This window comes from Macaca thibetana, chromosome X (genome assembly GCF_024542745.1).
Source record: "Macaca thibetana thibetana isolate TM-01 chromosome X, ASM2454274v1, whole genome shotgun sequence".
NCBI lineage: Eukaryota > Metazoa > Chordata > Mammalia > Primates > Cercopithecidae > Macaca > Macaca thibetana.
The window spans coordinates 18396190-18410010 of record NC_065598.1 but is presented as its reverse complement, the minus strand read 5'-3'; the positions used below and the strand labels follow the sequence as shown (position 1 = coordinate 18410010).

Below are 13821 nucleotides of genomic sequence, written 5' to 3'. Positions count from 1 at the left end.
TTCTAAACGCCTTGGAATTTAGTGACTACGTTCCTGATTTAATCTACTCAACTATTTTCCCTTTGATGTATTTCCCAAGCCTCTAGACAAAGAATGACCAGGTTTGTTGTTGTTCTCCACATACCCCGCCCCTCCTCCTTCCTCACATTGTAATTGTCAACAATAGCCGGACCACACTTCTGAACATTTGGTAAGGAGCTACGTCCCAAGTTAAATAAATCCCATCCCCTGTCCATCCTTCCACCTCTCCCACAGCACTCCAGTGGAGCCAGTAGAATCTCCATTTCTTGGTCAGTGAAGCCCCTTCCACCCTGAACTTATTCAGAAAGCCTTCTACCCTCCATAGGCCTGGACTCCCTTCAGAGCACAGGAGCACTCCTAACTCCTGCAGCCCTTCTGAAGGAAAGGACCCACCCCTCCCCAGGACACCCGCCTCAGGCCCAGGAGCAGGGGAGGCTCCACTTGCCCGCAGGGCTGCTCACAGAGAAACACCCCACCACCCTCCTTTCAGGCCCATGACCTCTGACTAAACTTCCTTCCCCTGCTCCTCATCTGGGTCCATGTGGCGCCCCCCACTGTTGAACACACCTGCTTTCCAGGTCCTTGCCCACCTTATCCCCAATATTCTCTTTCACTGGCTTGGGCTGCCCATGTTCTAGGCTCCACCCCAGGGCATCCCTTGCCCTGGGACTGCTCCCCCTGCATTTCCCACTATCCCACGGCCCTCACTGCAGTCAGCCTGCTCCCTGACACAGTCGGTCAGCATTCCAGTCCTACTATCCTCCTACTTCTCCCAGTTGACTGGCCCATCCTGGCTTCTCCTCCTTCCCTACCCAGCTTGGATTCTGTGGCTGATGTCCAGAATTGCTCTTTCACCAGCCCCCTCGGGTCCCTGCCAGCAAACCTTTGCCTGGACTTCCCACACCAACCTGCTACTTTTTTTTTTTTTTTTTGCACCAACCTAATAAAACAGTTGCAGTAAAGAAGCCAGCTAAAACCCACCAAAACCAAGATGGCGACAAGCATGACCTCTGGTCATTCTCACGGCTATACTCCCACCAGCACCATGACAGTTTACAAATGCCATGGCAACCTCAGGAAGTTACCCTATATGGTCTAAAAAGGGGAGGCATGAATAATCTACTCCTTGTTTAGCATATCATCAAGAAATAACCATAAAAATGGGCAACCAGCAGCCCTTGGGGATGCTCTGTCTATGGAGTAGCCATTCTTTTATTCCTTTACTTTCTTAATAAACTTGCTTTCACTTTACTCTATGGACTCACCCTGAATTCTTTCTTGTGCGAGATCCAAGAATCCTTTCTTGGGGTCTGGATCGGGACCCCTTTCTGGTAACAATAATAATCAGAATATATTTTCTTTCAACTCATCTGAGAAACCTATGCTATGCCCAATTATTTGGCATGCTAGTTGTGGGGATAACAGGGGTAGGTGAACAATAAATGCATTAATCAAAAAGAGACATTCAGAAGACTAGTGTAAAGGGGTAACCACTGTGAGGGCAGGGACCTCAAGATCAGTTTTCTATATTCAGTCAGTCGTCCCTGAAGCAAACATTCAGGCTGCAACTCTTGGCTCAGAGACAGAAAAAAATCCAATCAAAGAGATGCAGAGAAACTCCATGCCGGCCAAGCAGTTTTGTGCCCTCTGTGCTGGCTCTCACAAGCCAAATGCAATAAATGAAAAGGAGGCACAGCATTGGAAGAGCAACTGAGCCCAAGGATGGCGAATCAGGGGAGAAAAGAGAGCACGCTGGAACTTATTCCTTATAATAGGCAACTCCACTCATGCATAATTAGGGTGCACTGGAAGAGAAGACTGGTATGTGACATGATCATCCCTGAACAAACAAAAATAAAACAGACTGCATCCCTCCCCATCCTGTACCATCTAGACATTTATGATGTAATAAAGACAATACATACAATCAGGTACAAATCCTAATGTATACATAGACCACAATAATGTTGAATGAAGACCCAAATTAAAATAAAAAAAAATGTATGAGATGTATGTTAAAAAAAAGATATGGCTCTACAAATCTTTGAGCCTCCTGGTTAAAAACTATAACATTATATCTGTATTTGTACATATCTCTAGTAAAACTAATATTGTTGTCTGCCCTAAGACAGCCCTCCCCCAAGAAAAATGCTAATATTTAGCAAATCATCATTTACCTTGTAGAAGATCATAAAAAGATCATCCAGTTTCCCATGCAAATCACCTGCAGTGCAAATGAAAAATCAGTATTCAGTAGAAAACAAGATACAATGCCCATTTTGTTACAGACTTTTAAAAGTGAAATACTGCTGATCCACCCCAAGTGTTCTCAGGGCATTGGGTTTTTATCCTACGGACGATGTTAATTTGACAGGAAATTTGTCTCCATAGCACTCTTTTCTTCCTCTCCTATAGTGGGGACAGCATCTAGTGCTTCACTCCAGTCATTTGCACAGGGCTTTGATCACTCTGGGCCAAGCACTGTGCTAAGGGTTTTACATGAATTATCTAGTTCAATCCTTACAACCACTCTGTGAGATGGGTTTCGTCTTCATCATTCTCGTCTTACAAATGAGGCTCAGAGTAGTTAAGTAAGTTATGCAAAGTTACTCAGCCATCAAGTATCAGAGCAAGAATTCAAACCCAACTTTAACTCACTTCAAAACTCAAGCTTGGCTGAGCGTGATGGCTCACACCTGTTATCCCAGCACTTTGGGAGGCCAAGGCAGATGGATCATTTGAGCCTAGGAGTTCAAGACCAGCCTGGTCAACATGGCAAAACCCCGTCTCTACTAAAAATACAAAAATTAGCTGTGCATGGTGGTGCACACCTGTAATCCCAGCTACTCGGGGGGCTGAAGCATGAGAATCGCTTAAACCTGGGAGGTGGAGGTTGCAGTGAGCTGAGATCACACCACTGCACTCCAGCCTGGGCAACAGAGCAAGACTCCATCTCAAAAAAACAAAAAAACAAAATAAAACAAAAATTTAGCCAGGTTTGGTGGTGCGCACCTGTGATCCTAGCTACTCAGTAGGCTGACTGAGGTGGGAAGATTGCTTGACCCTGGGAAGTCAAGGCTGCAGTGAGCTGTGATCATGCCACCACACTCTAGTCTGGGTGACAAAGTGAGACCCTGTCTCAAAAATAAAACGAAAAACAAAATCCCCTCAGGCTCTTAGCGATTATTCTGTTCACTCACACTGTAATCCCTAGGAGAGCAGCAACAGTATCTACTTTAGTCAGCATTGAATCCCCAAGTGCCTACCATAGTACCCAGTGGATAACAGGCACTCAATAAATATATTTCTTGGCTAAGTACATAGCTTTTTAAAGCCATGTTTTCAATATACTCCGGCAGTAGCATCTGAAATTTAAACATTGTGAGTAGATAGTTGACATTCTTTGATGAGACATAGAAAAAAAATGAAAGCCAACTAGGGGAAATCATATGAGTATCTGAAGCCATTAATTAAAAAATAAGGCCAGGCATGGTGGCTCATGCCTGTAATCTCAGCGCTTTGGGAGGCCGAGGCAGATGGATCACTTGAGGCCAGGAGTTCAAGGCCAGCCTGGCCAACATGGTGAGACCCTGTCTCTACTAAAAATACAAAAATTAGCCAGGCATGGTGGTGCGCACCTGTAATCCCAGCTACTCAGGAGGTTGAGGCAGGAGAATCGCTTGAGCGCTGGGAGGCAGAGGTTGCAGTGAGCTGAGATCACTCTACTGCACTCCAGCCTGGGCAACAGAGCAAGACTCTATCTAAAAAAATAATAATAATGAGTGACTATGTGAATATCCAAAAGCCCTATTTGGATAACTATTTCCAGGTAAAATATCTTTCATAAGCTCTGCTCATAAATTTTTATTCTTTGTATTCAACTTAATTACTATAGAATTTAATTTAGGAATACTTTTCCCTCAGTTTGCTTAAAATCCCACAACCAAGATTAACCAGATATATGCAACAGAAGACTCCAAATATACTGGGAATAGTAAAATAGAAACTCTATATCACCAGCACTTATTTATAAAATACTACTATAATATTATTAGCATATTAATATCATTGTATGCTTAAATCTCATTGCTTTCATATGGTCTCACTCTAAATCTAAGGACATAAAGACGGGAGGACTCTTTACTTAGTTTAGTATTTTTAACTTCTAGTTGGACAGCGAAAGAAAAACTTGTATCACGGGAAGAAGGACAGAAAGATATTTCCACTGCCAACAAAAACATGAGTGCAGAATTTGTTATCATTTATAATATAACTGTAGACTAAAAATCCTCTTATATTTCATGCATGCTGAAAACTGTGGGGCATATTTACATGTACATGTACAAAAATGTATTTCACAATTAAAATAATAGCAAATTTTCGTCACAATCTCTCCCCCTTTCCCAACACCGTCTTAAACGGAAGACGGTTTTGAAGTTATGGTCCCAATTTTAAATTTTATTGTAAATAATCACAAAAGTTTTGAAGTTCAATGAGCTGTTAAAAATGGAAAATAATAATATTCCCATGTTAAGAAAATCCACGGGCCTTGTCTTTTCCCTCTACCAATGGTGCTACATGAAAAAGTCTAGAAATAAGTGCCAAGATGTGGATATCTTTAACGAATGGAGATGTCCAATTAAGTCATTCCCTAATCTTTGTCTCATGATGGAAAATGCACCATCAGGTACATAATGTGAGGATGGCAGATGTGGGGCTGCCTCTAACCTGGGATACAGAAGACCTGATTTTAATTCTGATCCTGCCATTTTTCTGTTTGAGCTTCAATTTCACCCATAAGAGCAAAGAATAGACTAGAGAACCCTTCAGTTCTCACACTGTGGGATTCTAGGACCGCCCTGCCCTGTAATTAACGTGTGTCTTCTTCTAGATCCTTCTAGCAAGGATGAGTCTGTAGTGGCTCCCAGTGAAACACAGGGGAGCGTATCCCATTCTCAGTTTGGGCTATTCTAGATATCCTAAGAGCACACCTAGCCCTGGCCTCACAGGCTTCACAGGGTGGCATGGCTTTCTGAGCCTCATGACCCGAAGTCTCTATTTTCCATGAAAAGTAAGGCCAGGTGAGGCCTTGAATAAAAGACCCCCACTGCTGAGATGAATCATCTGCTAGTCAGAGACGTGATGGCCTGATGAGGCTGGAAATGAACCATTAGAGACTCTTCAAAAACCTGAGTCAGGGCATGTCATGAGGTAGGCACTGCTACATCAAGTCCCTGCCACCACTATCAGATGCTAGAAATGCAAATACTTTAATTAGATTGTCAAATTCACTTCTACCTGCCAGAATAAGAGAAATGCAGACGAAAAACTGATTTGGAAAATAACAATCACTGTTTTGTAACCTACAGGCTTAATTAGAAGTTAAGGGAATTGCTGTTCCTTCCACGCACCCCACTCTCAAACAGTTGCAAGCACGCTGAGCACCAACTGTGAGGAATTTCAATGCGTACTGTTTCTTGAAGCAATATCCTGCCAGGCTGGCCTATATGATAGCAAAATCTCAAATCTTGTTATTTAAAAGAACAAGAAACAGATTTCTGGGACATTCCCACTCTTCTAAAAGCTGCAGAGACCAGTTGGAAAAATCTAAAACAGCAGCCAAGGGCAGAGAAGAATTTAATCTCCACCCTGCCATGGGTTTTTCTCTTCCCAGCATAAGTGGCATGCAGAGGCCCACCTAGAAAAAGCAATGTGGAACAAAGAGAATGAGAGCTAGACGGAGGGCAAAGAATGCTTATTCCACCCATGGGTGGTTTTTCCATATTAAAATGCTGTCTGCCTTTATAAAAAGCTACGAGCTCTTTAATTTCTCACATAATTAATTCCTGCCAGCTGGTATGCAAAACAAAGACAAGATGGGGAACAGTATTATCATGATAGATAATTCTATATTAACATTTTTCCCTTAACACAGTCCAATTTACACAGTTTTCAAGTTAGGCAAACGATGTAGGACCAAGAGGCTCCTAAATATTAATTTGACAACTCTGGTCTGAAACTTACCACAGATTGTTAACTCTTTGGAGGGAGAAGTTTGTACATGAGTGAAATTCGGCATTTGCTTCAGGACTTTCTTGGTTTCAAATAGCACCTCTAAGACATAATGGGCATGAAGTATCTGTGAGGGGGAAGCAGAGAAAACAGATGTAATGAACAAGGAAGACAGACATGACTGTATAAAAAACTGTAAAGGTGGAGCACGTGCGCACGTTTCAGGTCACTGTATTTCAGGATAATCTCTCAATTATTCTGAAATAGATCATTCTAGCACAGTGTCTGGCATATAATAAGCCCTCAGTGGACATGTGTAACTGAAAAAATGAATCCTCATCCCAGGTCCTTAGAGCCCAAGAGAAGTGAAGGGAGGCACGCCCTTGCCCTAGGGAAACATGCAGACAAAAAGCCAATTGTAATAAAAAAAGAGAAAAAGAAAAAGGAGAGGGAGAATGAAGAAAAAATGATAAATACATACTCCAAAATATAATATAGCATTGATGTGACTACTACACAAATTTAATGTATTTTAATAGGTCAAAACTATTTAGACCTATTGCCATATTGGACCTATGCTGTCCAATATGGCAGCCACTAGCCACATGGAACTATTGAGCATGTGAAATGGAGCTAATCTGAATTGAAATGTGCTGTAAGTGAAAAATTCACACTGGATTTTCAAGCTCTTTCCTTTTTTTTGTGGAGGGGGAAGAGATAGGGTCTCACTATGTTGCCCAGGCTGGTCTCGAACTTCTGGCCTCAAATGATCCTCCTGCCTCAGCCTCCCAAAGTGTTGGGATTACAGGTGTGAGCCACCACCCCCAGCCACATGTAATCTGTTGATTCCCAACACTGGCTTCAGTGTTACCTTAGCTTGTCATTGTAGTTTTTCTGGTCCATTGGTAGTACTAATCAGAGTAATTGTTGTCTAAAGGGGCAGTTTTGTTTTTTAAAAAAGCTAAATTAACAAATATTAACTAAGAATATATTGCAACAACAGAAAATTATTATGAAAATAATTTCTCTGGGTCTTTGGATTGACTAAAACCATTCTGGTCATACTAGTCCTTGCCTATAAGGCTATCTTTCCATAGCATTAGAATTATATTTACAACTGCAATATTAAATACTCAAGATGATTAACTCAGATGGCAGTCTCTCCATTTATAAATATACTCAGGTTAAATAACCACTTTAATAAAATAGTCACATTCTTTTAAGTTAGAGGAAAATACTACCTTTAAAGAATATTTCTTTTTAAAAAAGCAGTTTTAGGGCCGGGCACAGTGGCTCACACCTGTAATCCTAGCACTCTGGAAGGCCGAGGCGGGCAGATCACTTGAGGTCAGAAGTTCGAGACCAGCCTGGCCAAAATGGTGAAACCCTGTCTCTATTAAAAATACAAAAATTAGCCAGGCGTGGTGGCACGTGCCTGTAGTCCCAGCTACTCAGGAGGCTGAGGCAGGAGAATCGCTTGAACTCGGGAGGTGGAGGTTGCAGTGAGCCGAGATTGCGCCACTGCACTCCAGCCTGGGCAACAGAGTAAGACTGTACCTCAAAAAAAAAAAAAGCAGTTTTAAAATGGAGAAACAAGTCCTTTTTTTAGTTGAAATAAAATTTTAAATAGTAGAAATGGGTAAAATAATGAAAAGTCATTTTCCGTCTCCCCTAGATCATATTCCCCTAATCTCTACCCCTAGAAACAGGCACTGTTAAAAGTATCATATCTTTCCCAGAAATATTCTATGTGTTTGCAAGCATACAAAAATCAATATAACCACAGATGAATATTAAAATGCATGTATAAACATATAATCCCTTAAATACAATGTGCTATATCCATACAAAGTAACATTATTCAGCTAAAAATAGGAAGGAAGTACTGATCCATGCTACCATGGATGAACCCTGAAAACATGCCAAGCAACAGATGCCAGGCACAAAAGGCCACATATATTGTATGATTCCACTTATAGGAAGTGTTCATATTAGACAAATCCATAGAGACAGAAGGTAAATTAGTATTGCCAGGGGCTGGGGAGGGAGCAAATGGGATTGATTGCTAATGGGGTTTTGTTTGGGGGTGATGAAAATGCTCTGGAATTACATAGTGGTGATGGTTGCACAACATTTTTAATATACTAAAAACTGTTGAATCATACACTTTTTTTTTTGGCAGGGGGGACAGAGTCTCACTCTGTCGCCCAGGCTGGAGTGCAGTGGCACAATTATTTATGAAATAAATACTCTTAAAAAACCAATGGGTAATACAAAGATCACAAGGGAAATTAGAAAATACTTTGAGATGAATAAAAATGAAAACACAACACATCAAAACTTATGGGATACAGCAAAAGCAGTGTTCAGAGAGAAATTTGTAGCTGTAAATGCATGCATTAAAAAAGAAGGATTTCACATCAATAAACTAACTTAATATTTTGACAAAGAAAATAAGAATTAGAGTGGAGATAAATGAAATAAAGAATAGAAAAACAATAGAGAGAATTAACAAAACCAAAAGTTGGTTCTTTGAAAAGATCAACAAAATTAACAAACCTTTAAGCTAGACTGACTAAGAAAAGAGAGAAAATGAAAATAACTAAAATCAGAAACTAAAGTGGGGACATTACCATCAACCTTAAAGAAATAAAAAGGGGTTATGAGAGAATACAATGAACAATTGTACACCAACAAATTAGGTAATTTAGATGAGATGAACAAATTCTTAGAAACTCACAAATTACCAAAACAGACTCAAGAAGAAATAAAAAATCTGAACAGATCTAGAACAAGAGATTGGATCTGTCATCAAAAACCTCCTAATAAAGAAAAGTCCAAGACCAAATGGCTTCAATGGTGAACTCTACTAAACATTTAAATTAGAATTAACACCAATCCTTCTCAAACTCTTCCAAAAACAGAATAAAAGGAAGCAATTCCTAACTCACTCTACGAGATCAGTATTACCCTGATACCAAAGCCAGGCAAAGACACTACAAGAAAAGAAAATTACAGACCAATATCCCTTATGAAATAGATGCAAAAATTCTCAACATAATACCAGCAAACCAAATACAACAGCATTTTAAAGGGATTATATACCATGGCCAAGAGGGATTTATATTTACAAGGCTGGTTCAACATAACAAAATTATTCAATATATCACATCACATTAATAGAATGAAGGGTAAAAAACACACAATCATCTCAATTGATGCAAATAAAAGCATTTAACAAAATCCAACACCTTTTCATGATAAAACTACTCAGAAAACTAAGAATTGAAGGAAATTTCCTCAAAATGATAAAAGACCTTTATGAAAAACCTACAACTAACATTAAACTCAGTGGTGAAAGATTGAAAGCTTTCCCCCTACGATGAGGAACAAAATAAACACGCCTACTTTCACATTGATATTCAATATTGTGGTGGAAGTTCTAGCCAGAGCAATTGAGCAAGAAAAAGAAACAAAAGGCATCCAAATCAGAAAGAAGGAAATAAAACTATATTCACAGATAACATGATCTGGTATATAGAATATTCAAAAGAATATACCACACATGCACACACACACACACACACAAACACACACAAACTACTAGAGCTAACAAGTATATTCGTCAAAGCTGCAGAGTGTAAGATCAACACACACGTAATGAGCAATCAAAAAAGGAATTAAGAAAACAATTCCTTTTATAATATCAACCAAAAGAATAAATTAAGAATAAATTTAACCAAGGTGATGAAAGACTTGTCCACTAAAAACCACAAAACATCGCTGAAAGAAATTAAAGACATAAATAAATGGAAAGACACCATGGGTTGAAAGACTTACATTGTGAGGATGGCAATTATTACCCAAAGTGATACAGCAATTCAATGCAATCCCTATCAAAATCCCAATAGGCTTTTTTGCAAAAATGGAAAATTTGATCTTCAAATTCATTGCAAGGGGCCCCAAATAGCCAAAACAATAATGAAGAACAACTTCAACATTGCAAAAGAACAAAGTTGAAGGACTCACACTTCCCTATTTCAAAACTTATTACAAAGCTACAGCAATCAAGACAGTGTGGTACTGGCACAGACACATAGACCAATAGAATAGAACTGAGAGTCCAATAACAAACCCATATATCTATGGCCTATAGATTTTTGTTTGTTTGTTTTTTTGAGATGGAGTCTTGTTTTCTCGCCCAGGCTAGAGTGCAGTGGCGCGATCTCGGCTCATTGCAACCTCCACCTTTCGGGTTCAAGCAATTCTTCAGCCTCAGCCTCCTGAGTAGCTGGGATTACAGGCATGAGCCACCATGCCTGGCTAATTTTTGTAGTTTTAGTAGAGACAGGGTTTCACCATGTTGGTCAGGCTGCTCTTGAACCCCTGACCTCAGGTGATGCACCTGCCTCGGCCTCCCAAAGTGCTAGGATTACAAGCATGAGCCACCGTGCCTGGCCTGGCCTGGCCTATTGATTTTTGACAAGGGTGCAAAGACCACTCAATGGGGAAAGAACAGTCTCTTCAACAGATGGTGCTGGGACAACTGCATATCCATATGCAAAAAATTAATTTTGACTTCATACCATATATAGAAGCTAACTCAAAATCATTCACAGACGTAAGTGTAAAGGCTAAAACTATAAAAGTCTTAGAAGAAAACACAGAGGCAAGTCTTCATGACCTTAGATTTGACAATGGATTCTTAGATATGACACCAAAAGCACAAGCAACCAAGAAAAAACATGGATAAACTGGACTTTATCAAAATGTAATGCTTTTAGGCCTCAAAGAACATTATCAAGAAAATGAAAAAAACAACCTACATAATGGTAGAAAATATTTGCAAATCATATATCTGACAAGGAATTTATATTCAGAAAGAACTCTTATAACTCAATAATAAAAAGCCTGATTTTAAGTGGGCAAAGGATCTGCACAGATTTCTGCAAAGAAGGTATACAAATGGCCAATAAATACATGAAAAGATGCTCAACATCATTCGTCATTAGGGAAATGCAAAACAAAACCACAATGAAATGCCATGTCACACACACTAGGATGGCTATAATAAAAATAAAAATAAAAACAAAATAACAAGTGTTGGCAAAAACATAAAGAAATTGGAACCTTCATACATTGCTGGTAGAAATGCAAAATGGTGCCACTACTGTGGGAAGCAGTTTAGCAATTACTGGAAAATTTAAACATAGAGTTACCACATGATCCAGCATAGAGCTACCATATGACCCCATGAAATATTCCTAGGTATATACCCAAGAGAACTGAGAACACATGTTTATACGAAAATCTGTGCATGAATATTCATAGCAGCATTGTTCATAATAGCCAAAAGGTGGAAAAGATCCGAATGTCCATTCACTGATAAATGGATAAACAAAATGTGGTATACAATGGAATATTATCAGCCATAAAAAGAAATTAAGTAATGATATATGATATGACATGAACAAACCTTTAAAACACTAAGTGAAAGAAGCCAAACACAAAAGGCCACATATTTGATGATTTCGTTTATATGAAATGTCTAGAATAGGCAAATCCATAGAGACAGAAAATAGAATAGTGGTTGCCAGGGGTGGAGAGGAGGAAATGATAATAGGAATGGCCTTTCTATTGGGGGTGATGAAAATGTTCTGGAATCAGATATTGGTGATGGTTGCACAATCTTGTGAATGCAAGAAAAAAATCACTGAGTTGTACACTGTAATATGGTGAATTTTATGGTATGTGAATGATATCTCAGAAAATGGCAAATGAAATGCTGTTAGCCTATAGAAAGGAGCTTGCTGTGCACCTGAGGAGACTTCTATTAAATGGGTAACAGAGGGTAGTTCTCATTTAATGTGAACTGTTTTCTAAAGAAATGCATTTCTGCTGTAGTATGTCCATCCATTCTTTCAACAATTATTGGGCATCTGTTATGTACAAGAATCAAGGCAGCATCTGCTTACACTTACCTGTTGTTCCTTGAAGGCCTCAAGAAGTAAATCAATATCAGTACAAGTGAGAGGAAATTGTAGCCGAGGGCCATTATAGGAGTCTGGGACATCTATCAAGTCCACATAATCATGTCTGTCCTGCATGTCCTGTTCGCTTTCAAGAGATTGACTTCTTAATTCTGGAAAAGGAAGGACAGAACCGGGGGGTGGGGTGGGAATCAACATTTCAATACTTAAATTTAATAAATATCTTCTTGAATACCTAGCCCATGTAAGGCACTGTGCTAAATGTTCTGCATACCAACATAGCCCACATATAACTGCGAGGAATGACTGACCCTGAGACCAGAACATTCACATGGGTCACCACCATCCCTTCCTGGGCAGATGTTTTACCACAGCAGTGGGTCCATGGCCAGTGGGAAGGGGAGGCAGGAGCACAGGGAAAATTGACCAATCAAGGTATCTGGATGATCGAAGCTCTAGCTCTAAGTTTTTTGCCCACTCTTACATCTCAGACTTTTACAAATAGGGCGGAAAACAGAACAATACATTATATCTGGTTCAAACATCTGCTGCTATTCAGAACCTACAGAAAATTTAACTGCAACATTCAATTTTTCCCCTGTTAAACACTTCAGAGGATTCTATTTAGCTGTAATGGATTTGTTTTTCTCTGTACATAAAAATAAATTTTCTGACATGATTTTCATTCTTTCTTGGTAACAAAGCAGATAAAGTTAAATGTCAAACCACAGGCAGAAATACCCAAAGAAGCTCTCAGTCTCGGAGAGACAGTTCTACATAACGGAGTGCCTGCATTGTCCATTTTAGTGGGTGCTGAGACCCAGGGTCCTTGCCTGCTAGATTGCCCATGAAACAGTCAGCCCCAGTACAGAAATCAAGACAATTCAGATAGAGAAAGACGAAAGGAAACATGGTAGATTGATTGCAAAAGTGATCCCAATTCTCTATCCCACCTTCTATCCATGCTCTTTGTAATGTACTTTTGCAGCTACTCCCGTCAAGAGTGTGTTTCCCCATCCCTTCAAACCGGCTGGGCTCATGACTTGTATTGGCCTAAAGAATGTGATGGAAGTGCTATGTACCAGTTCCAAGCCCAGGTCTCTCTGGAGGCTTTGTATGCTTTCATGCTCTCTTTAGGAACGATGCTACTACCACAAAGCCTAGGCTAGGCTTGAGAAAGATCCAAGACCATGTAGAGCTGAGCTGAGTCATCCTAGCCAAGGCTGTCCTAGATCAGCCCCCAGCCAGCAGCCACCAGAGTTCGCTCTGGACACATGAGTGAACTCCAGTGAAGACCCAAAAAATTGCCAAATCAAGCCTGCCAAGATCAGCAGAAGTGTTCAGCTAATCTGTAGACTTGTTAGCAAAAAGAAATGTTGATTACATGCCACTGAGGTATGGTGGTTGTTTAATACACAATATTCTTGCAGATAATGACCCAGAGGACAATGACATACTCTTCAACTCATTAACACTGAATTGTTACAAAGGCCATTCCTCAGAAGTTCTCTGCAAATAGTTTCTCTTTTAAAATATTCAGAGTGGTCAAGTTTGGAAGGTATAATGTTAGCAGATATAGACAAAATACATTTTTTTCATGATCCAGTTATGCTGAGAGATTACAGTTAAGAACTAAACGTGAAAAATGTTTTCTAAAGTCATACTGTTTGGTAATTTAAAAAATATTTTCTAAATTATTGTGTATCACAGTGTTTTCTGGTGGCGGTTGATGATGTTTTATAAGAAGTTGAATTTAGGAGTAATAATGTCTGTCCTTAATGTGGTCCAGGAGTGGTTA

At 39.7% G+C, this 13821-nt stretch overlaps 1 protein-coding gene across 1 annotated transcript in view; it reads right to left on the bottom strand.

Annotated features, from left to right (window-relative positions):
- PPEF1 (protein phosphatase with EF-hand domain 1) overlaps window positions 1-13821 on the bottom strand; it is a 149607-nt gene that overhangs the window by 62983 nt on the left and 72803 nt on the right. The window contains exons 8-10 of the mRNA XM_050776640.1: window positions 12015-12175; window positions 6046-6160; window positions 2199-2245 (exon numbers count right to left, since the gene is read on the bottom strand). Of these exons, the coding sequence (XP_050632597.1) occupies window positions 2199-2245; window positions 6046-6160; window positions 12015-12175 (323 nt within the window). The remainder of the gene's footprint in view (window positions 1-2198; window positions 2246-6045; window positions 6161-12014; window positions 12176-13821) is intronic.